The sequence below is a fragment of the Somniosus microcephalus genome, chromosome 5 (genome assembly GCF_052327205.1).
Source record: "Somniosus microcephalus isolate GS21.2 chromosome 5, FLI_Smic_1.0, whole genome shotgun sequence".
Lineage (NCBI taxonomy): Eukaryota > Metazoa > Chordata > Chondrichthyes > Squaliformes > Somniosidae > Somniosus > Somniosus microcephalus.
The window spans coordinates 103642921-103669899 of NC_140991.1; the positions used below are offsets into that span (position 1 = coordinate 103642921).

Here is a 26979-nt window from a genome sequence, read left to right on the forward strand (position 1 = left end):
GTCCCGTCTCGGTCAGGTCGTCGAGGACCTGGCCCTGCGGAAGGTGTACGAAGAGAAGAAGGGCGCGCTGAAGAACCTGCAGCTCGTCGGGTCCCGAGGCGCATACGTGAGGTCGCGGATCCAGCTCCTGCGGGACCTGGACCGCGGCTCCCCCTTCTTCTACTCGCTGGAAAAAAGACGGGGGGTCCGTAAGCAGCTCTTGGGGCTGCTGGCCGACGACGGATCTCTGGTCTCGGATCCGGAGGGAATCAGCGCGGAGACCCGCGCCTACTACGGGGCTCTGTTCTCTCCGGATCCGTCCAGCGAGGATGCGTGTAGAGTTTTGTGGGAGGACCTGCTGAAGGTCAGCCCGGAGGGCGCCGAAAAATTGGACGCTCCGCTAAGCCTGGCGGAGCTGACCGGCGCCCTCCGCCAGCTCTCTAGGGGAAAGTCCCCGGGGCTGGACGGACTGACCGTTGAGTTCCACAGGGCGTTCTGGGACGTCTTGGGGGGCTACTACGCGCGGGTCCTGGGGGAAAGTTTGGCGACCGGGGAGATGCCCCTCTCTTGGCGCAGGGCGGTCATTGTCCTGCTGCCTAAGAAGGGCGATCTCCGCCTCCTTAAGAACTGGCGCCCGGTCTCCCTCCTCAGCACGGACTATAAAATCTTTGCCAGGACCATGTCTGCTCGCCTTGGCACCGTGCTGGCCCACATGATCCACCCTGACCAATCCTACACGGTCCCGGGCCGGACCATCCACGATAACATCCATCTGGTCCGGGACCTGGTCCACCACTCCCAGAGGGCTGGTCTGTCGGTCGCCTTCCTTTCCCTGGATCAGGAGAAGGCGTTCGACAGGGTGGATCACGAGTATCTCTTCGGGACTCTGCGCGCATTCAGGTTCGGGACGCATTTCGTCGCCCGGATCCAACTTCTGTACGCCGCCGCGGAGTGTCTGATTAAAGTTAACGGGTCCTTGACGGCGCCCCTTCGCTTCGGGAGGGGGGTGCGTCAGGGATGCCCCATGTCCAGTCAGTTATACGTCGTTTGCGTGGAGCCATTCCTGCGCCTCTTGCGGAAGAGGTTGACGGGACTGGCTCTGCAAGGGCCGGGCGTGGAGGTGGTCCTCTCGGCTTACGCCGATGACGTGCTCCTTACGGTCACGGATCCCGCTGACTTGCGGAGGATGCGGGAATGCCAGCAGATTTACTCGGACGCATCCTCCACCAAGATGAACTGGGAGAAATGTTCCGGACTCCTGGTGGGTCAGTGGCAGGTGGACTCCCTGCCGGAGGAGTTCAGGCCTTTCGCCTGGAGCACCACGCACCTCCTCTATTTGGGAGTCTACCTTAGCCCTGCCGAGGACGCCTGGCCGGCGAACTGGCAAGAGCTGGAGGCCAAAGTCACCGCTCGCCTAGGACGCTGGACAGGACTGCTCCGAGTGTTGTCCTACAGGGGTCGAGCGCAGGTCATAAACCAGCTGGTGGCCGCCATGTTGTGGTACCGGTTGGTCACTTTGATCCCTCCCCCTGCGTTTGTCGCCAAGATGCAGAAGAAGCTCATCGACTTCTTCTGGGACAAAAGGAAGCACTGGGTCTCTGCCGCGGTTCTGTGTCTCCCGCTTAGGGAGGGCGGTCAGGCGTTGGTGTGCCTTCGCACCCAGGCTGCTACTTTCCGTCTTCAGATGCTGCAGAGATACCTGTACGTCGAGAATCCTCCGAGATGGTGTGCGCTGGCGACGTTTTTCTTCCGCCAGCTGCACGGCCTCAATTACGACACGCAGCTCCTGTTTGCGAAAGTGGGTGGCAGGCGTGCCGGCCTGCGGGAGCTGCCTGTCTTCTACCAGGAACTACTATGGGTTTGGAACTACGTCGCTTCCAGGCGGAGCTCTCCCCCGTCAGGAGCGGCGACTCTCCTTCGGGAGCCGCTGCTCAGGAATCCGCACATCCACCAACACGGGTTCGGGCGGCTGGCAGAGGGCAGGGCTGTGCCTGGCAAGGTGACCAGAGTCCGGGACCTGCTCGATGGCGGAGGAGCGGGCTGGATGGCGCCGGAGGAGCTGGCGCGGCGCCTGTCCTGGGCCAACGTCCGGCTCGCGGTCGAAGCCATCGAATCGGTGAAAGCGGCACTGGGCCCCAACTCCACTAGGTGTATCGAGGCGGCTCAGGCACGTGGGGCGATCCCGTCCGAGCTTACCCCCGTTCAGACGGAATTCCTCATTGGCGCCCAGCCCCGAAACTCCCCTCGGGAACCGGCGCCTCACAACTTGAGCCGTCTCGAGGAAATACCCTCCGTGCCTTTTCATTCCGCGCGGAGGGGTTTCCTGTACGGGCTGCTCCTGCACTCTCTCCACTTTGCCATCTTCGTCTACTGTCCGGACACGCCTTGGCGTGGCGTTTTGCCGACTGGCGGTGGCGGAGGTCCCCATTGGAGGGCTCTCTACGCGGGAGTCCTCCCTTGTTCCATCGGGGACTTGGCCTGGAGGGTGTTGCACGGAGCGGTCCCGTGCAATAAGGTTTTAAGTAGGTTCACGGACTCCCAGGCCGCCTGCATTTTTTGCGGCCTGGAGGAGTCCGTGTTTCACGTTTATATGGAGTGTGAGAGGTTGCAGCCCCTCTTTCACTACTTGAAGGGGCTGCTCCTCGATTTTTGGTTGCACTTCAGTCCCACGCTCTTGATCTACGGTCACCCGGTGCGGAGGGGAGCGGACAGATTGGAAGACCTCCTTGTGGGCCTGCTCCTGGGCCTGGCTAAAAGAGCCATCAATTGGTCCAGGCAGCGGGCGGTCGAGGGGGTCGTCCAGCCAGATTGTCTGCCTCTCTTCCGCGGTCTTGTTCGCGCCCGGGTGGCCCTGGAGTTGGAGTACACGGTGTCCGCTGGCGCGCTTGAGTATTTCCGCGACCGGTGGGCGCCGTGGGGACTGGAGTGCATTATCAACCCGGAAAACCAAATTTTAATTTGATTTGTTAAGTTTTAGTTGAACTTTTGTTTATTTACAGTCCAATTGGGTTTTTTTTGGGTCCAAACAAAAAGAGTACCCTCTGTTCAGTAAATACCTGTTATTATTGTTCTCCTGCAGTCCGTGTATTATTGATACTCGGACACTACACAAACCTAAAGAAAAGGAACCAAGCCATGTACATTAGCTGCGGTCGAATGTTATGATCGCAAGATATATACAGATGAGGAAGTCCTTTTGGCCCATCCTATAACTTACAGAACTCCCTAGCACAGAACCAAACTGTTTCTTAAACAATCTCAGATTTTTTGCCCCCACTGATCTATCCAGAAATCCGTTCTATGTGTTCATTACTCCTAGGGTTGCCAACCCTCCAAGAATGACCAGGACTTTCCTGGAATCGGGGATTCCTCCCCCAGGCACTGCCTCCAGCAGCCCGGGAGATTCAGCGGTTTAAATTTCCTGCTGCTGTAAGTCCCCTTCCCCGCTTCGTGACCTCACCGGCTGCTGTCCGAGAAGCCTCCGACTAGGTGATGTCATCCGCAAAGAGCCGCAACCGCGTTGAGGAGGCTGGAGATTCGGGAATGCTCGCGAATCGCAGGCTTCAGCGTTCGGGGAGGGCTCTGGAATCGGGGATTCTCAGCATTCGTGTGGGGGGCTTCTGAAGTCTGGTGGTCTCGAAATGGGTGGTCTGAAATATGGAGGGGTCTCTGAAAGAGGGCGGGTCTCTCGGTTCCCCTCTTCCCTGCCCTCGGTCTCCCCTCTTCCCCCGCCCTCGGTCTTCCCTCGCCCTCGGCCTCCCCTCTTCCCCCTCCCCAAACCCTCTTCCCTCGGCCTTCCCTCTTTCCCGCCCTCGGTCTCCCCTCTTCCTCGCCCTCGGTCTCTCCTCTTCCCCGCCCTCCGCCTCCCCTCTTCCCCCGCCCTTGGCCTCCCCCTCCCCTCTTCCCCGCCCTCGGTCGCCCCTCTTCCCCCGCCCTCGGCCTCCCCTCTTCCCCGCCCTCGGTCTCCCCTCTTCCCCCCCCCTCGTTCTCCCCTCTTCCCCGCCCTCGGTCTCCCCTCTTCCCCCCCCCTCGTTCTCCCCTCTTCCCCGCCCTCGGTCTCCCTTCTTCCCCGCCCTCGGTCGCCCTACTTCCCCGCCCTCGGTCTCCCCTCTTCCCCGCCCTCGGTCTCCCCTCTTCCCCGCCCTCGGTCTCCCCTCTTTCCTCCCCCCCTCGGTCTCCCCTCTTTCCTCCCCCCCTCGGTCTCCCCTCTTTCCTCCCCCCCTCGGTCTCCCCTCTTTCCTCCCCCCCTCGGTCTCCCCTCTTTCCTCCCCCCCTCAGTCTCCCCTCTTTCCACCCCCCCTTCCACCCCCCTCCTCGGTCTCCCCTCTTTCCCCCCCTCGGTCTCCCCTCTTTACCCCCCCACCCCCCTCGGTCTCCCCTCTTTGCCCCCGCTCCCCGTCAGTCTCCCCTCTTTTACCCCGCCCTCGGTCACCCCTCTTCCCCCCGCCTTGGTCTCCCTTCTTTCCTCTCCTCCCCTCCCCCTCAGTCTCCCCCCTCCTCGCATGCCCCCTCAGTCTCCCCTCTTTCGGCACCCCCCCCTTCGGTCTCCCCTCCCCCTCTTGGTCTCCCCTCTTCCCCCGCCCTCGGTCTCCCCTCTCCCGTGCCCTCGGCCTCCCCTCTTCCCCCACCCCTCGGTCTCCCCTCTTTCACCCCGCCCTCGGTTTCCCCTCTTCCCCCCCCCCCCACCATCAGTCTCCCCTCTTCCCCACCCTCGGTCTCCCCTCTTTCACCCCGCCCTCGGTCTCCCCTCTTCCCCCCCCCCCCACCATCAGTCTCCCCTCTTCCCCACCCTCGGTCTCCCCTCCACAGCCCCCCCCTCGGTCACCCCTCCACTCCCCCTCCCCCCGAGGTCCCGCACTCGGTCTCCCCTCTTTTCCACCCCCCTACCGGTCTCCCCTCTCCCCCCTCCCCCTCGGTCTCCCCTCTCCCCCCTCCCCCCCTCGGTCTCCCTTCCCCCCCCCTTGGTCTCCCCTCTCCCCCCCCCTCGGTCTCCCCCCCCCCCTCGGTCTCCCCTTCCCCCCCTCCCCCGGTCTCTGCTCTTCCCCACCCCCCCACCTGTCTCCCCTCTCCCCCTCTCGCTCTCTCCTCCCCCCCCCTCGGTCTCCCCTCTTCCCCATCCCCCACCAGTCTACCATCTTCCCCTCTCCCCCGCCCCCTCTCGCTCTCTTCCCCGCCCCCGGTCTCGGTCTCCCCTCTTCCCCGCCCTTGGTCTCGGCCTCCCCTCTTTTCCCCCACCTCGGTCTCCCCTCTTCCCCGCCCCCGGTCTCGGTCTCCCCTCTTCCCCACCCTCGGCCTCCCCTCTTTTCCCCCACCTCGGTCTCCCCTCTTCCCCGCCCCCGGTCTCCCCTCTTCCCCACCCTCGGCCTCCCCTCTTTTCCCCCACCTCGGTCTCCCCTCTTCCCCGCCCCCGGTCTCGGTCTCCCCTCTTCCCCACCCTCGGCCTCCCCTCTTTTCCCCCACCTCGGTCTCCCCTCTTCCCTGCCCCCGGTCTCGGTCTCCCCTCTTCCCCGCCCCCGGTCTCGGTCTCCCCTCTTCCCCACCCTCGGCCTCCCCTCTTTTCCCCCACCTCGGTCTCCCCTCTTCCCTGCCCCCGGTCTCGGTCTCCCCTCTTCCCCGCCCCCGGTCTCGGTCTCCCCTCTTCCCCGCCCTTGGTCTCGGTCTCCCCTCTTCCCCGCCCTCGGCCTCCCCTCTTTTCCCCCACCTCGGTCTCCCCTCTTCCCTGCCCTCTCTCCTCTCCCTCCCCCCTACCCCCCTTGCTGCATTCGGGCATGGACTGCTTCATTATCTGAGGAGTTGCAAATGGAACTGAACACAGTGCAATCATCAGCGAACATTCCCATTTCTGACTTTATGATGGAGGGAAGGTCATTGATGAAACAGCTGAAGATGGTTGGGCCTAGGACACTATCCTGAGGAACTCCTGCAACGATGTCCTGGGGCTGAGATGATTGATCTCCAAAAATCACAACCATCTTCTTTTGTGCTAGCTATGACTCCAGCCAGTGGAGATATTTCCCCTGATTCCCATTGACCAGTTTTTCTAGAGCTCCTTGAAGTCACACTCGGTCAAACACTGCCTTGATGTCAAGGGCAGTCACTCTCACCTCACCTCTGGAGTTCAGCTCTTTTGTCCATGTTTGGACCAAGGCTGTAATGAGGTCGGGAGCCGAGTGCTCCTGGTGGAACCCAAACATAGCTTTGGTGAGCAGGTTATTGATGAGTAAGTGCCACTTGATAGCACTGTCAATGACACCTTCCATCACTTTGCTGATGATCAAGAGTAGACTGATGGGGCAGTAATTGGCCGGATTGGATTTGTTCTGCTTTTTGTGGACAGGACATACCTGGGCAGTTTTCCACATTGTCAGGTAGATGCCAGTGTTGTAGCTGTACTGGAACAGCTTGGCTGGAGGCATGGCTAGTTCTGGAGCACAAGTCTTCAGCATGACAGCCAGGATGTTGTCAAGGCCCATAACCTTTGCTGTATACAGTACGCTCAGCCGTTTTTGATTTCACGTGGAATGAATCAAATTGGCTGAAGCCTGGCTTCTGTGATGGTGGGGACCTCAGGAGCAGGCCGATATGGATCATCCACTCGGCACTTCTGGCTGAAGATGACTGTTAGTTGTTTAATTGTCCATCACCATTTATGACTGGATGTGGCAGGACTGCAGAGCTTTGATCTGATCCGTTGATTGTGGGATCACTTAGCTCTCTCTCGCATGCTGCTTCCACTGTTTAGTATGCATGTAGTCCTGTGTTGCAGCTTCCCCAGGTTGGCACCTCATTTTTAGGTATGCCTGGTGCTGCTCCTGGCATGTTCTTCTGCACTCCTCATTGAACCAGGATTGGTCCCCTGGGGTGATGGTAATGGTAGAGTGAGGAATATGGCAGGCCATGAGTTTACAGATTGTGGTGGAATACAATTCTGCTGCTGCTGATGGCCCACAGCACCTCATGGATGCCCAGTTTTGAGCTGCTAGATCTGTTTTGAATCTATCCCATTTAGCATAGTGGTAGTGCCACACAACAATAACTTGCATTTATATAGCGCCTTTAATGTAGTAAAACATCCCAAGGCGCTTCACAGGAGTATTATAAGACAAAGAAATTGACATTAGGTGAAATTAGGCAGGTGACCAAAAGCTTGTTCAAAGAGGTAGGTTTTAAGGAACATATTAAAGAAAGAAAGAGAGGAGTAGGCAGGAAATTCCAGAGCTGAGGGCCTAGGCAACAGAAGGCGTGATGGAGGGTGTCCTCAGTGGGAAGACCAGATTTTATCTCCACAAGGACTGTGCGGTGGTCACTGCTACCAATGCTGTCATGGACAGAGGCATTTGCGACAGGTAGATTGGTGAGGACGAGGTCAGGTAGGTTTTTCCCTTGTGTTGGTTCTCTCACCATCTGCCACAGACCTAGTTTGGCAGCTATGTCCTTCAGGACTCGGCCAGCAGTGGTGTTACTGAGCCACGCTTGGAGGCAGACATTTTAGTCCCCCCACCCAGAGTACATTCTATACCCTTGCTATCCTCAGAACAGTGGTGTTCAACATGGAGGAGTACTGATTCATCAGCTGAGGGAGGGCAGTAGGTGGTAATCAGCAGGAGGTTTCCTTGCCCGTGCTTGACCTGAGACTTCATGGGGTCTGGACTCAATGTTGAGGACTCCCGACTGTATACCACTGTGCCGCCACATCTGGCACAGCACTCCCAATTTTGGCACAAATCCCCAGATGTTGGTGAGGAGGACTTTGCAGGGTCGACTGGGCTGGGTGTGCCATTGTGACCGAAGCCGTTGTCGAGTGATCCGCCTGGTTTCATTCTTATTATTGTTTTTTGTGAGTGGTTTGCTAGGCCATTTCAGAGGCCAGTTAAGAGTCAACCACATTGCTATGGGTCTGGAGTCACATATAGGCCATATCAGGTAAGGATGGCAGATTTCCTTCCCTAAAGGACATTAGTGAACCAGATGGGTTTTTACGACAATCCGATAGTTTCAAATTAGCTTTTTGTTCCAGATTTATTTAATTAACTGAATTTAAATTCCCCATGGTGGGATCTGAACTCATGTCTCTGGATCATTAGTCCAGGTCTCTGGATCATTAGTCCAGTAAGCTAACCACTATGCTACCATTCCAACGTTGCAGATGTACCTTTTCTGTACCATTTGCTATCTTAATAGTTGATCCCTCTGCTCACTCCATCCAATGACTTTCCAACATTTTGAAAGACCCAAAGTGTTGAGAGTTTGGGGGCAATGTAAAGCTTGTCTTATAAGCATGTAATGAAATAATGGCAAACCACTATCTTTATGGCATCGACAGTTTGTGGTGTGGCCATCCCAGGGACTCTAGTCTGGTGCACCCTCTAAAAATAAACAAAATGACATTGGCAGATTCTCAGGCATCACACTGATGTTGCACTTGTCCTAAGTGCCGCACCGCAGTCATGTGCCCTAGCTTTGACACTTAGTTCATACAGCACAAAGTGGCAGTCATGGTGCACATCACGGTATGTATTTCATTGACAGTTGCATGAGCATAGCAAAATATAGGTCTCATGCTTTCAGTTTTGTTTCGCTCCTCCAATTTTCTTTCCCCCTGTCCCTCTTTCTGGAAGCACTGACTCCTTTCTGGGGTACCTTTCAATGAATGCTGGTCACCTTCCGATAGCTGCAGTGGCCATTTTCCATGTATGCACCCAATGAGTGTTGGCAGGCTATTTGACTGTGTGGATAACATAACTGAAGCCAATCCTGTCCTCACCTAACATCAATAAATAGGCAGTTCCAGCAAGGGGTGACTGGTTGGTGATCAGGAGTGAGAATCCTGGCCAACGCAGGGCCTTATGAGCTATTTTACTATCACACCACTGAGATCGACTAACTGAGCACAGGACAGGGGTCGAATCTGGTGTCTTCCTCATCAGAATGGCTTGACTAATCACTGAATATTTCTTACTGAAACATCAGGAGACCTACTGCAAAGGCTTAGAAAAAACATTTAGCAACCTATGCCTTTAAGACTAATGAGAGGGGGAGTGTTTTTCTTAATTTAATGTTATTTCACTTTTAAAAAAAACACCAGTTGCATTTTGAAGCCAAAATATTATCTCAACTGTGCTTTACTGACAATTAGTAAAGGTCAATGCCAATTGCTTATACCTGTGAAACAGAGGTTTTAATTTCTAATACCTATCAGACAGAAGAAGAAATAAAAACACATGTCGAGAGATAGGCAGAGAGACGGTTTTCTTTCCTTATTCTAATTTGATTTCTTTTTAAATGTTGAATTTTAAAAGCAAACAACGCCTGTTTGAGGGAAACAGTTAGGAAAGGAGGGTGGGAGGGTAAGAGGGAAATTGGCTGAGGGTGACAGGCCTCTGGCCTTTTGGCAACCGCCTTCATGGCAGCAAGTGAGAATGAAAGGAAGGAGGATTAAGGATGAGGAGTGATAATGGAACAAAGGGGAATGGAGAATATAGGGGTTTGTAGGGGAAGGAGGTGTAGTGATGGGAGTGAGCAGGTGGTAAGGAAGGAAATGGGTAGTGGGAAGATGAAGGGGCAGGGGTGCGATGGGAGTGAGAGGGTGGGGGAAGCATGAGTGACTGCAAGAGGTATTGGAAAGGAACTTCTGAGGGTCATATTTTATTCACTATTATTCACTTCTCTTTTCACTGTTCAATTGTTCTGTCTCAGCATAGATCTAATTTGGAATTCTCTCTGGTTCTGGACAGTGGGGTTAAGAATAAGAGAGAAAAAGTTCTCCTGATGGCTTATCCAGAGGAAACTAAACCATGCAGATCAGGAAGGTCCTAGACTCAGTTCTTGGTCTGTTCTGAGATAGCTGATCTCAGCTAGGGTGGCAGTAGAAAGCTACAATTGGATTCAGCATCTTTGTTGTTTTTTGTTTGGTGGAGGGAATCTTCCAGCTTCTGATTTCTATTCAGTGACCCCTGCTGGATGTACGTATATATGGAAGGTGGAAGAGGGAAGGATTGCCTTCAGCTGTGATGCTGCCCTCCCCAAGTCATAATAGCCTATCAACACTCACTGTTAAGGTTCATACAGGGGCTTGGCTACAAAACAAGAGGATGTCTGTCATCTGTGAAACCGTAGCCCAGCAAAGGGTCAAGCCTTCAGGAGAAAAGGGAAGGGGCAGGATAAATTGGCAGAGAAAATTGATCAGAAAAGCAAAAAAAACAGAAAAAAGCATAACCATCACTAAGGTGCTGCAAAAAGTGTATTTGTTGTTTACAGTAAATACTGCAGTTGAAAAACAAACAGTTTAAACTGTCATTTGAACTGGGCTGTTATACAGAAAATGTATTCTGTCAATTTATTCTATCTGATATTCACAAAATAAAGATTTACTGCTTTCATTATAAAGACATCTTCCCTAGAAAATCCAAGGAAATTCCTAAGAAAGTTACACTTAAAATGACTGCAGTGAATCTTTGTCAATGTCAGGATCCATTATTAAAGCTGGGCAGGCTGATTTCCTATCTAATAGCCCAGCTCAAAGGACAGCTTATTGCTTCGTCATATAATGGAGGTCATACAAAATGGTGATTCGGCAGCAGGCAGCGTTCATTTGCTATAGATAAGGACCTACAGCAGGGATGCCCTGAAGTAGCCAATGTTTGCAAGGTCAGGGGAGGTCCCTTCATTTAAATGCAACACCCTAACAAAGGGGTCTGCTGGGGGCACCATTGCATTGTTTCCGAGGGCAGGGGGGATCTAGAAATGCATTGGTTAATCAGCAACTGCCAGCATAGATTTGTTGAAGGCAAATTAAGTTTGACAAATTTAATAAAATATTTTGATGAAGTGACTGGATAAAGGGAATGCAGTAGATGTAGATTATATGGATTTTCAGAAGCCATTCAACAAGGCTTGTTAGAAAAATTAAGGTATATAAGAGAAAAAGTAGCAATGTGGATAGTAAGTTGGTTGATGGGCAGGAAATAAAGAGTTAGGGTAGATAGGTGTTGTTCTGACTGGAGAAAGCTTGGAATTGGAGTATCCCAGGGGTCAGTGCTGGATCCACTTTTGTTCTTAGTATTTATAGATGATTTGTGCTTGGGCAAAGGGAACACACAATTTGCTGACAACACAAAACTAGGTGGCTTGGCAAATAGTGAAGAGGACTGTGAAAGACTTCAGAAGACAATGATGGGTTAACGGAATGGCTAAACAGATATCAGATGCAATTTAATATGGATAAGTGTGAGGGAATATATTTTGGGAGAAAAACAAACAAGCAAATGGAAAGACAGTGGAAGGTGTGATCAACAGAGAGACCTAGGGGTTAAAATACATAATTCCCTGAAAGTGCAGGTAGGTAAATCCAAAAAAGACCGATAAGAGTATGGGTTTTTATAAATTGGGGCATATAGTACAAAAGAAGTAATAATGAACTTTTACAAAACAGACTGCAGTTAGGGGGCACATCTGGGTAGAAGAGGCTGCGCTGTGCAGTGGAAGCAACTGATCCTCCACCCCTCCAAAACAAAGTGAAGACTAACCCCCTCCACCCACAACCGCCCCCATGACCTTCTTTGAAAGGTGTTGGTTTCTACTTACAAAAATGTAACCATAATTTTCAGCAGCTCCGGCCCCAATCCCTGCCTGGACCCCCAGTGGGTCCTACTTGCACTGGAGGCCTGTATGCCTCTACTCCCTTGAAGTACTGGCCTCCAAATTTTGCTGGGTCTCCTGCAGGCCGTGGGCACAGCAACTCTCGGCACTGGGATTCCACGCCTGCTGTCCTGTCCAATCACTTGCAGATGCCCAAGTAAGAGGTGGACAGAGGTTCTGCCCCTTAATAGGCTCTACAGGAACTCACAGATCCTCTGCAGCCGTGTGTCCGCTGTTTTCGGGAGGTGTGGGGGGGTGGGGGGGGTGGGTGGTGTTCCACCATTCTCCTATTATAACTGTGACAGGAGACCAACGGAATCCCCGAGGAATTTTGGCTCCAAAGCTTTGAGCCAAATCACATCACTTACAGTGGAACCGAAACTGACAAATAATAGTTCCAATTTACCCAAAATATGTCACAGTCCTATGCCTTGGGCTGGTGTCCGGCTCTGTGCACAGTGGTTATCATTTCTTACCTGGAGACGAAGCCCATGAGTTTAAGCTTTTCTATGGCACTGTTTGGCAGTGGATTCAGCAGGTCGCGGATCCGAACTCTGCCAGCAATACCAATCCCAACAACAACAACACCCAACATTTTAATGTACTGCAAATAAGCACAAAAATGTAATCAGTACAGTAAGATTTGGTTTGTGTTCTCTTTACACCAAGTATTTTGCTGTCAATGAAGAAAATTTAAAACCTGTGATAAATGAGTCATTTTAACCCAGCTGCTGTTTAACAGTGAAAAATTGCAAATATATGCAAATTAGAATAACCAGTACAGTACTTACAATTATGTTAGATACAATTGTTATATACATGAAGTTAGCCATTTTACATTTCTCTATTGATTTGGATTGAAGAATTATGCAAAACAGACAGCTATATTTACTGGCACTTCAAGCAAAACTTATAAAATTCTAACAGGACTAGGCAGACTAGATGCTGGAAGGATGTTCCCGATGGTCGGGGAGTCCAGAACCAGGGGTCACTGTCTAAGGATAAGGGGTAAGCCATTTAGGACAGAGATGAGGAGGAATTTCTTCATCCAGAGAGTGGTGAACCTGTGGAATTCTCTACCAAAGAAGGCAGTAGAGGCCAATTCATTAAATATATTCAAGAAGGAGTTGGATATATTTCTTAAGGCTAAAGGGATCAAGGGATATGGAGAGAAGGCAGGAACGGGGTACTGAATTTGGATGATCAGCCATGATCTCATTGAATGGCGGAGCAGGCTCGAGGGGCCGAATGGCCTACTCCTGCTCCTATCTTCTATGTTTTCTATGTTTCTACCTAAATCACTATTGCTGCTGAGCTGTTCCCCCTTATTCTCCAATTTGGGAGGAGCGATGGCCTTTTATTCCACTGTTTCAATTCACCCTACCATGCAATGACACAGTGCGAAGTTGAGGCCGCAGCGGATCCATGGCACAACTACACATATAGGCCGTGTTGTAGACCATACGTATTCTTTTCCCAAATCATTTGAATACAGGCAAATATGACTTAAGGCAATTTGTGGTACACAAAGGAAAGGTCAATTACAGAGGTACTTTTGCCACTGATAAATTCAGCCCTTCTAGTTTGCATTTGAACTATTCAAAATAGATGAAACTGCCATGTCTCCACCCAGGGCTGTTCAGACTTTCTGTCTTTGTGGGCTACATAAATTCATACAATGGAGCCTCAGGGGCTTAATATAAACTTTAAATCTGTATTTCCACTAATGTCATATGTCTCAAGTTGCTGATACTAATAGTGCTCTGATTTAGGATATGCCCATCAATGAGGCAACACTAAGAACAGCCCTTTCTAAACTTCCAGCCCGCTGAACCAATATAACATTGGCCCGGAATTTGCAGTCAGCAGCGAAGCAAAGGCAGGAAGTTTGCCTTCTTCAACGTTCAAGTGATTTTAGCGCTCTATAGTGTGAATCCCATAGTGCGATGCTACTGTGATGTCATCAAGCTGGCTAAGCAGCCAATCACATTGCAGAATTCTCACAGACAGCGAACCAGGAAATGTGAAGCTGCTTTTATCCAGACTTTTTAAAAATGTAACAGAGAGAGAAATAAAGATTGGGGCTCTCACATGGGGATATGGTATATTTTCTTAAAAATTGTAATTTTTATCATAATGGAGAAATTGGACACTTTGCAAAATTAAAATTAGTTTTTCAGGGCCATAATGTTTGTTTAGCAGTCAATACGCTGTTAAAACCCCAGTTAAACCTAATCCAATAAGGCCTAACATTTAACAGGGTATTTAAACAGCAATATTACTGTGGAAAAGCCAACTTTTTGTCAGTTTCACTGATTTCACTAATTGCCGGCTATTGGGGGAGGGGAGGGAGGTTGGGCGGGGTGATGGGGAGGGGGGGCCAGCGCAGCGCAGCCAGTGTTGGAGCAGTGAATGACTGACCGCAACTTCAGGATTTTCACATTTTGATGCGCACGCGGTACATCCTGAAGTTGCGGTCAGTTTCAAAGGGGTAATATCGGCGAAGACTGTTAGTTCGCCATTATTACCCACCGCAAATTCCGGCCCATTATATCCATCGTCAAGCACAGGAAGTTGTCTGATGGTTCTCTTTGGCCTGGCTGTGTCTGAATGATGGACAGATGCATGAAATTAGCTGAAAATGGCCGAGCAGTAAAAGACACATTTTTAACATCTAAGTCTTTTGTTGTTTGTTACTGACTGGTAATAAAAGCTATGTGGTGTCAGAACTAGAAGGAAGTCACTCTGAATTTACCAGAATATTTTAAAAGGAGATACAGAAACAAAAAGCATTTGAAGCCAGAAAATCTAGCTTACTGCTTCTCTGCGCGCTTTTCAGCTAAGTAATATTATTGTATTTGTTTTACTTGATTGTTACCTGCTGCTTAAGCTGTCTGGAATTACTACATATGGTGGAAAGATATTTAAAATTTGAAAAAAATATAAATGTTAAGCACAGGGAATGTAGCCACTGTACAGTTCTATGAAACTATTACACAAAATGCACTATTCCCAACAAAACTAGAGATGCCAGTTAATCTTGCAAACAACTGGAAAAGTTTTAGGACAACATTGGATAATGAGAGTGCTTCAAGACAACAGTCAGTGGTTTTGCAACCTAGTCATTATGTCAGCATTTGCTAACTGAAATCAGCATTCTTTATAATGGTAAAAAGTTAAAATTAAAGTCTCTTTATCTGAATGCACGAAACATTCGTAACAAAATAGACAAATTAGTGGCACAAATAGAGATAAATGGGTTTGATCTACTAGCCATTGTAGAGACATGGTTGCAAAGTGACCAAGGTTGAGAACTAAATATTCCAGGATACTTGATGTTTCCAAAAGACATGCAGAATGGAAAAGGAGGGGGTAGATAGCCCTGATAATAAAGGATGACATAAGAACAGTAGTGAGAAAGGATCTTGGCTCAGAAGATCAGGAAGTAGAATCAGTATGGGTAGAGATAAGAAATAAAAAGGGGCAGAAAACACTGGTGGGAGTAGTTTATAAGCCCCCTAACAATAGTTATACCGTTGGACAGAGTATTAATCAAGAAATAATAGAAGCTTGTAACAAAGGTAATGTAATAATCGTGGTGGATTTTAAACTTCATATAGACTGGGCAAATCAAATTGGCAAAGGCAGTCTGGAGGACGAGTTCATGGAATGGATTCAAGACAGTTTCCTAGAACAATACGTCGTGGAACCAATCAGGGAAAAGGCTATTTCAGATCTTGTATTATGTAATGAGACAATTAGTAATCTCATAGTAAAGGATCCTCTGGGGAAGAGTGATCATAATATGATAGAATTTCACATTGAGTTTGAGAGTGACACTTTTAAATCCGAAACGAGAGTCTTCAACTTAAATAAAGCCAATTACATAGGTATGAGGGGTGATTAGGCTAAGGTAGATTGGGAAATTAGATTAAAAGGTATGACAGTAGATAAGCAGTGGCAAACATTTAAAGAAGTACTCCAAAATTTTCAACGAATATACATTCCATTGAGAAAAGAAAACTACACGGGAAAAGTGATCTATCCATGGCTAACTAAAGAAGTTAAGGATAGTATTACATACATAGCAAACATAGAAGATAGGAGCAGGAGTAGGCCATTCGGTCCCTTGAGCCTGCTCCGCCATTCAATGAGTTCATGGCCGATCATCCAAATTCAGTACCCTGTCCCTGCTTTCTCCCCATATCCCTTGATCCCTTTAGCCTTAAGAAATATATCTAACTCTTTCTTGAATATATTTAATGAATTGGTCTTAACTGTCTTCTGTAGTAGAGAATTCCACAGGTTCACCACTCTCTGGGTGAAGAAATTCCTCCTCATCTCAGTCCTAAATGGCTTACCCCCTTATCCTTAGATTGTGACCCCTGGTTCTGGACTCCCCCGCCATCGGGAACATCCTTCCTGCATCTAGTCTGTCTAGTCCTGTTAGAATTTTAAAAGTTTCAATGAGATCCCCTCTCATTCTTCTAAACTCTAGCGAATATAAGCCTAATCGACCCAATTTCTCTTCATACGTAATTCCTGCCATCCCAGGTATCAATCTGGTGAATCTTCGTTGCACTCCCTCCATGGCAAGAACATCCTTCCTCAGATAAGGCAACCAAAACTGCACACAATACTCAAGGTGTGGTCTCACCAAGGCCCTGTACAACTGCAGCAAGACATCCTTGCTCCTGTACTCGAATCCTCCTCACTTACCTTCAGAGACTGGTGCACAAGGACACCCAGGTCTCGTTGCACTTCCCCTTTTCCCAATCTATTGCTGTTCAGATAATAATCTGCCTTCCTGTTTTTGCCACCAAAGTGGATAACCTTGCATTTATCCACATTATACTGCATCTGCCATGCATCTGCCCAATCACCCAACCTATCCAAATCATACTGGAGTTTCTCTGCATCCTCCTCACAGCACACACAAGCTTTGTGTCATCTGCAAACCTGGAGATATTACATCTAGTTTCCTCATCTAGATCATTAATATATATTGTGAATAGCTGGGGTCCTAGCACTGATCCCTGCGGTATCCCACTAGTCACTGCCTGCCACTCGGAAAAAGACTCAACTCTTTGCTTCCTGTCTGCCAACCAGTTCTCTTTCCAAGTCAGTACCTTACCCCCAATCCCACGTGCTTTAACTTTACACGCTAATCTCTTATGCGGGACCTTATCAAAAGCCTTCTGAAAGTCCAAATACACCACATCCACTGGTTCTCCCTTATCTATTCTACCAGTTACATCCTCAAAAGATTCCAGTAGATTAGTCAAGCATGATTTACCTTTTGTCAATCCATGTTGACTTTGTCCGATCCTGTCACTGTTTTCCAAGTGCTCTGCTATTACATCTTTTATAATGGACTCTAGCATTTTCCCCACTACCGATGTCAGGCTTACCGGTCTATAATTCCCCGTTTTCTCTCTACCACCTTTTTTAAATAGTGGGGTTACATTAGCTAACCTCCAATCCATGGGAACTGTTCCAGAGTCTATAGAATTTTGGAAGATGACCAGCAATGCATCTACTATTTCTAGGGCCACTTCATTAAGTACCCTAGGATGTAGATTATCAGGCCCTGGGGATTTATTGGCCTTCATGCCCATCAATTTCCCTACAAATACTGATTTCATTCAGTTCCTCCCTCTCATTAGATCCTATGTTCCCCGACATCTCTGGGAGGTTATTTGTGTCCTCCTTTGTGAAGACAGAACCAAAGTATGTATTTAATTGGTCTGCCATTTCTTTGTTCCCCATTATAAATTCCCCTGATTCTGACTGCAAGGGACCTACGCTTGACTTAGATTAAAAGAGGGGGCTTATAATGTTGTGATGAATATTAGTAAGCCTGGGGATTGGGAGAGCTTTAGAAACCAGCAAAGGATGTCCAAAAAATTGATAAAAAGGGAGAAAATAGAATGAGAGTAAACTAGCAAGAAATATAAAAACAGATTGTAAGAGCTTCTACAAGTATGTAAAAAGGAAGAGAGTAGCAAAAGTAAGCAGTGGTCCCTTAGAGGCTGAGACAGGAGAAATTATAATGGGGAATAAGGAAATGGCAGAGACTTTAAACAAATATTTTTTATCTGTGTTCACAGTAGAAGACACAAAAAGCATACCATAAATAGTGGGGAACCAAGGGGCCAATGAGAGTGAGGAATTTAAAGTAATTATTATCAATAGAGAAAAACTGCTAGAGAACCTAATGGGACTAAAAGCTGACAAATCCCCCGGACCTGATGGCTTACATTCTAGGATTCTAAAAGAGGTGGGTGCAGAGATAGTGGATGCATTGGTTGAGATCTTCCAAAATTCCCTAGATTCTGGAACGGTCCCAGCAGATTGGAAGGCAGCAAATATAACCCCGCTATTCAAGAAAGGAGGGAGAGAGAAAATAGGGATCTATAAACCAGTTAGCCTGACATCAGTTGTCGGGAAAATGCTAGAATCCATTATTAAGGAAGTGGTAACAGGGCACTTAGAAAATCATAATATGATTAGGCAGAGTCAACATGGTTTTATGAAAGGGAAATCATGTTTGGCAAATGTATTGGAATTTTTTGAGGATGTAATTAGCAGGATAGATAAAGGGGAACCAGCTGATGTAGTATATTTGGATTGCCAAAAGGCATTCAATAAGGTGCCACATAAAAGGTTGTTACACAAGGTAAGGGCTTGCAGGTAATATATTAGCATGGGTAGAGGATTGGTTAACGGACTGAAAACAAAGAGTAGGGATAAACGGGTCATACAAAGCTAGGTGGGAAAGTAAGCTGTGAGGAGGACACAAAGAGCCTGCAAAGGGATATAGACAGGTTAAGTGAGTGGGCAATAAGGTGGCAGACGGAGCATAATGCAGGGAAATGTGAGGTTATTCACTTTGGTAGGAAGAGTAGAAAAACAGATTTTTTTTAAAAAGGTGAGAAACTTTTTCTCCAGGGGCAACACGCAGTTGAAGTGGTCCTAGAAACAGCAAGCATTAGATTTGCACTGAACCCTGCTCAGATCCTGCCATCCAAGCAGATCTATGTGCCTCCTGTTGGAGCCCACCAGAAGGTAAGTACCTTCAGATATAGCACCAGGAAGAAAAGATCTTTGGTGCTGGAGGCCTTCTGGCTGATATTAGTACTGAGCACAGTGACGCAGAGAAGGTGAATCCAGAATTGTTGAACATCTCCCTCTGCCCTGCTTCCAATTCTGCTCAGTTCCAAGTCTGAGCCATGCCAATCAGAAACTTGCCGGCTTGGCCGAGGGGGCATGAAAGTGGGAAGTCAGGCCAGATTCGGATGAGGGGGCATGCTGGCTCCCTGTGTAGAGAAGACTTTCTTGTCCACTCGGCCTCCTTTGCAAGGGGATACCTTCACAAATAAAAAAAATCGCTCTGGAATTGCCATAATCCCAGCCCCCAAGTGGTGCCACAGCCGCTATTCAGCAGCCTTTTACCAGGAGTGCCATCATCAATGGTCCGCCAGTCATCCGAGAGACTGGGGACACCCAGCCTTAGGTGCCTCTGCTCCTGGTCCCACACCCTCCTGCACCCCGGTCTTGTTTCAGGCAGGCGGTGGCTTTGTCCCCACAAGGTTGAGTAGGAATTCCTTTGCAAGGCCGAACTTATATAGGTCCTGGCCTAAATTTCCAGCCCTTCTAGCGCCTTCCTGCCTGATTTATGTTGGAAGTGTGTCAGAAAGGCCACAAATTTTTAGCACCAGCATTTTGTTTCAGCTGTGCTACTTACTATGAATAAGCACTTTATACTGCGGATTCTTGGAACAACTTTTCTTCGTTTGAAACGCCCAAACGCCACGTGAGTGCGGCTGAAACTGCTGTATCTAGAACCAGCAGAACCCTTACATATACACAGGACGATTAAAAGATACCGAGGAAAGCTGAAGGAGCAAGATACACAGTGTGCTGAAACTTTACTGTACTGCGTCAGTGTGATAATAAAGCCCTCAGTCTCAATTCCCCAACTAGTTCATGAGTTACCTTTGTTATTATTATTGTTATTATATTATCCAAGCATTGGGGAAGTTAAGATGTTGCATTACACAATAATTTTATTGACGTGAACTTAACACTAGTATTAAATCTAATCCATATTAAGCAGGTGCCCAGAAGGGCAGGTACTGTCAATATATTTGTGCACAGGGTTAGAACTCCTAACACTCGGTAGTATCTAATTGGTACATTTCTCAAAATCTATAAATGAGACACTATGTGCTCTGTGTTATGTATCATGGTGTCCGGGACATTATGAAACAATTCCTCATCTCCAGCGGCGATGTGGCCTTCAATTCGTAGTGAGACTCTCTCATTTCATAGAACTTTACAGCACAGAATGAGGCCATTTGGCCTATTGTTCCTCTGTCAGCTCTCTAAAAGAACATAGGAACAGGAGTAGGCCATTCAGTCCCTTGAGCCTGTTCCACCATTCAATTAGATCATAGATGATCTGGATCATAACGCCATTTACCCACCTTGGTTCCACTATTGACTTAGCAAGAGCTATCCACTTAGTCCCATTCTCACATCCATTCCTCACACCGGTTTAATTTTTTCTTCAAATATTTATCCACTTTCCTTTTTAAAGCTATTATGGATTCTGCTTTCACCATTGTTTTTGGTAGGGTGTTAATGTAGTAACAATCCTCTGCCTGAAAAATGTGTTTCTCATGCCTCCCTTTGTTCTTTTGGTGATCTTAAATGTATATCTTCTATTTACTGACTCATCAACCAGTAGAAATTGTTTTTCTCTATTTACCTCATCAAAGCCCTCATAGTTTGAACACCTCTATTAGTTCTCCTCTTAACCTTCTCTGTTTTAGTGAAAAGACTCCAGTTTCTCTGGTCTCTATCATAACTAGAGCCTCTCACCCCTGGCATTATTCGAGTGAATCTCTTCTGCATCCTCTCTATGGCCTGGGCATTCTCCCTAAAGTATGGCATCCAAAACTGGACCCAATACTCTAACTGTGGCCTAACCAATGATTAGAATAGCTTTAGCATTACCTGTACTTACGTACTTTATGGCCCCATTTATGAAACCTACGACCCCATATCCATTTTTCTTACAAAAATAGCTTTTCAATTAGTCTTTCCATTTTTAAAGGTTTTTCTACCTGAACCCCTAAGTCCATTTGCTCTTCTACTCCTTTTAATACATATTTACCATTTAATATATATTTCCTTTCATTATTCTTCATCCCACGTTTCACTACCTACCTGCCCAATCTACTAACTTATACATGTCCTCCTGAAGTAGTTCTCTTTACAATTAATCACATCACTATTTTTGTGCTGTCAGTAAATGTTGATATTATGCCCCTATAGCAGAGTCCCAATCACTAACTCCTGGTGGACACCACTGTTTACAACCCTCCATCCAAAAAAGATCCATTAACCACGACTCTCTGTTCTTTTGCTAACTTTTCATTCATGCTGCCACACTCCCTTTAATATTGTGCCCCCTTGATTTTGTTAGCAAGACTTCTACACACATCTTATAAAACACCTTTTGCAAATCCATACATATAAGATCCAGTACCCCTTCTTTATCAATACATTATTTCCTCAAAGAATCCTGTTAAATTTGTCAGACAAAACTTCCCTTTTACACTGGCCTTAATTAACCTTTATCCTTCCCGTGTCCTGGCCAATAATTATCCCGCAATCAACATCACTAAAAAAACAAATTATCTGGTCAGTATCACATTGCTGTTTGTGGGAGCTTGCAGTGCACAAGTTAGCTGCCACACTTCCTACATTACAGCAGTGACTACACTTCAAAAGTACTTCATTGGCTGTAAAGCGCTTTGTGACGGCTGATACCATGAAAGGCACTATAGAAATGCAAGACATTTTTCTTTAAGTTAATATGAATTTTATCCTGTACTGTGGCCTCTAGCTGCATATGGCATTAGCCAAACTGGTCTATAGTTTCCCCATTCTCCCCATCTCTCTTCTCGAAACATAGAAAATAGGAGCAGGAGTAGGCCATTCGGCCCCTCGAGCCTGCTCCGCCATTCAATGAGATCATGGCTGATCATCCAAATTCCCCATATCCCTTGATTCCTTTAGCCTTAAGAAATATATCCAACTCCTTCTTGAATATATTTAATGAACTGGCCTCCACCGCCCTCTGTGGCAGAGAATTCCACAGGTTCACCACTCTCTGGGTGAAGAAATTCCTCCTCATCTCAGTCCTAAGTGGCTTACCCCTTATCCTTAGACTATGACCCCTGGTTCTGGACTCCCCGGCCATCAGAAACATCCTTCCTGCATCTAGTCTGTCCAGGCCTGACAGAATTTTATAGGTTTCGATGAGATCCCCTCGCAATCTTCTAAACTCCAGTGAGTATAAGCCCAATCGACACAATCTCTCCTCATACGTCATTCCTACCATCCCAGGTATCAGCCTGGTGAATCTTCGCTGCACTCCTTCCATGGCAAGAACGTCCTTCCTCCGATAAGGTGACCAAAACTGCACACAATACTCAAGGTACGGTCTCACCAAGGCCCTGTACAATTGCAGCAAGACATCCTTGTTCCTGTACTCGAACCCTCTTGCTACGAAGGCCAACATACCATTTGCCTTCTTAACCGCCTGTTGCACCTGTATGCTTACCTTCAGCGACTGGTGCACAAGCACACCCAGGTCTCTTTGCACTTCCCCTTCAAATAATAATCTGCCTTCCTGTTTTTGCCACCAAAGTGGATAACCTCACATTTATCCACATTATAGTGCATTTGCCATGTTTCTGCCCAATCACCCAACCTGTCCAAATCATACTGGAGTTTCACGACATCCTTCTCACAGCATACCCTCCCACCCAGCTTTGTGTCGTCTGCAAATTTGGAGATATTACATCCAATTCCCTCGTCCAGATCATTAATATATATTGTGAACAGCTGGGGTCCTAGGACCGATCCTTGTGGTACCCCACTAGTCACTGCCTGCCACTCGGAAAACAACCCGTTTATTCCAACTCTTTGCTTTCTATCCGCCAACCAGTTCTCTATCCAAGTCAATACCTTGCCCCCAATCCCATGTGCCTTAATTTTGCACGCTAATCTCTTATGCGGGACCTTATCGAAAGCCTTCTGAAAGTCCAAATACACCACATCCACTGGTTCTCCCTTATCTATTTTACCAGTTACATCCTCAATTTTTTTTTACATTATATCCTCTTGCATATCCAAACATTTTAAAGGATTTTCCTTATCCAATGCTGTTTCCTTCCTGAATACCTTGAGCATTCCAGGTTGCACGTCATCAGAGCCCTTGCCACTATTTTGATAGGACATCTCACACCTGATGTTGACAGCTCTGTGATGACTGTAAATCAGGAAGTATTTTCACAGCATCATAAATTAGTTAAGGTTGACGAAGGTCATTCAGACCACATTAGCTCATCGAGGCAAATCATAAAATCCGGAGATTTCAACATCTAGGGTTTCCCCCACAGTATTTCCAAGAAGTCGATTGCACATGTTGGTTACTCCTTGTATAAAGAATTTCCTGACACGAGTTCTAAATTTATCCTTTAATAGTTTGAATCTATGTCCTCTTGTCATAATTTCACTATTTATCTTACAAAGACTATCAATTTTACTGAGAGGCACTGGGGGATATGATTGATTGCATTATGGCATTTACACTTAAATATTTACGTGGCAACGAACATCTCTCGGTTTTCAGATGCAAATAAAAGTGCAACGATAAAAAAAAACATTCAGGAGGCATAAACATACGCTCTATCTATAAAATGCAGACGTTTTAACATTGAAATAATGAGCCCCTTCCCCTTGCTATTTTAAATGTGAGGATAAATGGAACACGCACTCACCCCTCCGTAATGCGCAGTCAGAAGGTCACATAAAGCCCGAGTCTCTGGTCCACAGTTCCAAGCCACCTGCAGCACGTGACTGGCTCCGGCCAGCCGATAGACCGTATTCCAGTGACGTCACGGCCCAGCTTTGTCGGTCGCCATTTTCACATCGCCATCAGAAGAGGAAGCGAAATTAAAACAGAAAATGCTGGAAATACTCAGCAGATCAGGCAGCATCTGTGGATAAAGAAACAGAGTTAACGTTTCAGGTCGATGACCCTTCGTCAAAACTGGAAAAAGCTGGAGATGGAACAGGTTTTTAAGTAAGTGCAGGGGCAGGGAAAGGGGGGAGGGGAGGAAAGAACAAAAGGGAAGGTCTGTGATAGGATGGAAGGTTGGAGAGATTAAAAGACAAAAAGGATGATGGTGAAAGGCAAAAGGAGATGGTAATGGGACAAGTTAAGAAACAAAAGATAGCTCTAGATGAAGTGTGAATGGCAATGGCAGAATGATCGACAGCTGCCATGTGAGAGAGTAAAAAAAGGGAAAAAAAGATGGGGCAGAGGTTATAGTCTGAAATTGTTGAACTCGATTCCAGAAGGCTGTAAAGTGCCTAATTGAAAGATGAGGTGCTGTTCCTCGAGCTTACGTTGAGCTTCATTGGAACAGTGAACACCGGAAGCTCGGTGTCACCTTTATGGACTGAATGGAGGTGTTCCGCAAAGCGATCACCCAATCTGCGTTTGGTCTCCTCAATGTAGAGGAGACCGAATTGCAGCGAATACAGTATACTAAATTGCAAGAAGTATTCAAAGAAGGTGGTAGAGAGAAAACTGGGAATTATAGACTGGTAAGCCTGACATCGGTAGTGGGGAAAATGCTAGAGTCCATTATAAAAGATGTAATAGCAGAGCACTTGGAAAACAGTGACAGGATCGGACAAAGTCAACATGGATTTACAAAAGGTAAATCGTGCTTGACTAATCTACTGGAATTTTTTGAGGTTGTAACTGGTAAAATAGATAAGGGCGAACCAGTGGATGTGGTGTATTTGGACTTTCAGAAGGCTTTCGATAAGGTCCCGCATAAGAGAGTAGCGTGTAAAGTTAAGGCACATGGGATTGGGGACAAGGTACTGACTTGGATAGAGAACTGGTTGGCAGACAGGAAGCAAAGAGTTGGAATAAACGGGTCTTTTTCCGAGTGGCAGGCAGTACTAGTGGGGTACCGCAGGGATCGGACCTAGGACCCCAGCTATTCACAATATATATTAATGATCTAGACGAGGGAACTAGATGTAATATCTCCAAGTTTGCAGACGACACAAAGCTGGGTGTGCATGTGTGCTGTGAGGAGGATGCCGAGAAACTCCAGTATGATTTGGACAGGTTGGGTGATTGGGCAGATGCAGTATAATGTGGATAAATGCGAGGTTATCCGCTTTGGTGACAAAAACAGGAAGGTAGATTATTATCTGAATGGCAATAGCTTGGGAGAAGGGGAAGTGCAACGAGACTTGGGTTTCCTTGTGCACCAGTCGCTGAAGGTAAGCATGCAGGTGCAACAGGTGGTTAAGAAGGCAAATGGTATGTTGGCCTTCGCAGCGAGAGGGTTCGAGTACAGGAACAAGGATGTCTTGCTGCAGTTGTATAGGGCCTTGGTGAGACCACATCTTGAGTATTGTGTGCAGTTTTGGTCGCCTTATCTGAGGAAGGATGTTCTTGCTATGGAGGGAGTGCAGCGAAGATTCACCAGGCTGATACCTGGGATGGCAGGAATGACGTATGAGGAGAGATTGGGTCGATTGGGCTTATACTCGCTGGAGCTTAGAAGAATGAGAGGGGATCTCAATTTCAATTTCAATTTTTATTTGTCACATAACCAAATACAACAAGTGAAATCCAGTCAGTGAAATGCTTTTTTCTTAACGAGCCGAGTGCACCAAGCAGCAAAGGACACTTAGCTGCCTGGTACGCACGGAGCCCGCAAGGACGGCAGCCATCTTCATCGGCGCCATCACAATAGGGTCCGCTCTCGCCTCGCTCCGCCTTTCCCGCACATTGAAACTTATAAAATTCTAACAGGACTAGACAGACTAAATGCAGGAAGGATGTTCCCAATGGCCGGGGAGTCCAGAACCAGGGGTCACAGTCTAAGGATAAGGGGCAAGCCATTTAGGACAGAGATGAGGAGGAATTTTTTCACCTTGAGAGTAGTGAACCTGTGGAATTCTCTACCACAGAAGGCAGTTGAGGCCAATTCATTAAATATATTCAAGAAGGAGTTAGATATATTTCTTAAGGCTAAAGGGATCAAGGGATAGGGTACTGAATTTGGATGATCAGCCGTGATCTCATTGAATGGCTGAGCAGGCTTGAGGGGCCGAATGGCCTATTCCTGCTCCTATCTTCTATGTTTCTAAGTACAAGTAAATCGCTGTTTCACCTGGAAGGAGTGTTTGGGGCCCTGGACAGTGGGAAGGGAGGAGGTAAAAGGGCATGTGTTGCATCTCCTGCGCTTGCACGGGAAGGTGCCGGGCGAAGGAAGTGGTTGTTGGGGGTGATAGAGGAGTGGACCAGGGTGTTGCGGAGGAAGCGGTCCCTTCCGAATGCTGAAAGCGGCGGGGCGGGGGAGAATGTGTTTGATGGTGGAATCACGCTGGAGATGGCGGAGGATGATCTGTTGAAAGCGGAGGCTGTTGGGGTGAAAGGTGAGGACAAGGGGAAGAGGAAGTGCCCAGCTGTGTAACTGTTACCAGGACAAACCACGGTGAACGAGACAGAAGATTTTACTATTACAGATTTTAAACTAAACCAGAATAACTGGCAGAAATAGGCTGCGGAACATAGGTGTATTGGGTGATATGAAATGACAAATTATCGTCTTGAGGTCGTTACCGACATTGATCAGCCGGTTTTTATTTAAACAAGCACACTGTTATTTTTAAAATTAAAATTTCAGACGATATTTTGATACATTCAGAGCGAATCCGACAGCGGGAATTTCAATAAAGTTATTGTGATGTTGACAAAATGGCGCTGCCCACGTTCTGAAGTCAGGGACGGTCAATGTGAGTCATCCGCTTCTATTGTTAAACTCTACCTCGAAATGATTCAAAACCAGCGGCAAGGGGACACAAGTTCATCTAAATTAAATGTGCAATAACGGAACTGAAATAATTCGGTTTTATTGTAAGTTTGTTGGGACTTTTGCTTCAACAAATTGTAAAGTTTTGCACTTTGGTCGCTTTTTTTAATGAGCTGTTGGATTAACCGGTAACTTCTATCGTTTCTTTATGCGGTTCCCTCTTTATTTGTCAAAAATCCGCCCCCGGGTTACATAGCCCCTGACCAGGGCGGTGAAGGTGGGTGACCTGGTCTCGCGCTGAGATCCCCAGAAGAGCGGGCGGGACATTCACTCTGATTAATATTACAAAATTAGCCAACTCTCTGTGCAAAGTGGAAGATTGTAATACTGCCACCTCTATCAGTCACGGTTTCTAGGCCTAGGGTGGTGAGTGTTT

At 47.5% G+C, this 26979-nt stretch overlaps 2 protein-coding genes across 3 annotated transcripts in view; one reads left to right on the forward strand and one right to left on the reverse strand.

Annotated features, from left to right (window-relative positions):
• blvra (biliverdin reductase A) overlaps positions 1-23737 on the reverse strand; it is a 69338-nt gene extending 45601 nt beyond the window's left edge. The window contains exons 1-2 of one of the 2 annotated variants that reach the window (XM_085988062.1): positions 23475-23737; positions 12093-12220 (exon numbers count right to left, since the gene is read on the reverse strand). In XM_085988062.1, the coding sequence (XP_085844188.1) occupies positions 12093-12211 (119 nt within the window). In that variant the 5' untranslated portion in view covers positions 12212-12220; positions 23475-23737. The remainder of the gene's footprint in view (positions 1-12092; positions 12221-23474) is intronic. The other variant, XM_085988061.1, reaches the window with a different exon arrangement.
• Positions 23738-25993: 2256 nt separating this feature from the next.
• Positions 25994-26979, forward strand: part of coa1 (cytochrome C oxidase assembly factor 1) — a 64011-nt gene continuing 63025 nt past the window's right edge. Inside the window, 1 exon segment of the mRNA XM_085988063.1 lies at positions 25994-26166. The gene's annotated coding sequence lies outside the window, so the exon portion shown is untranslated.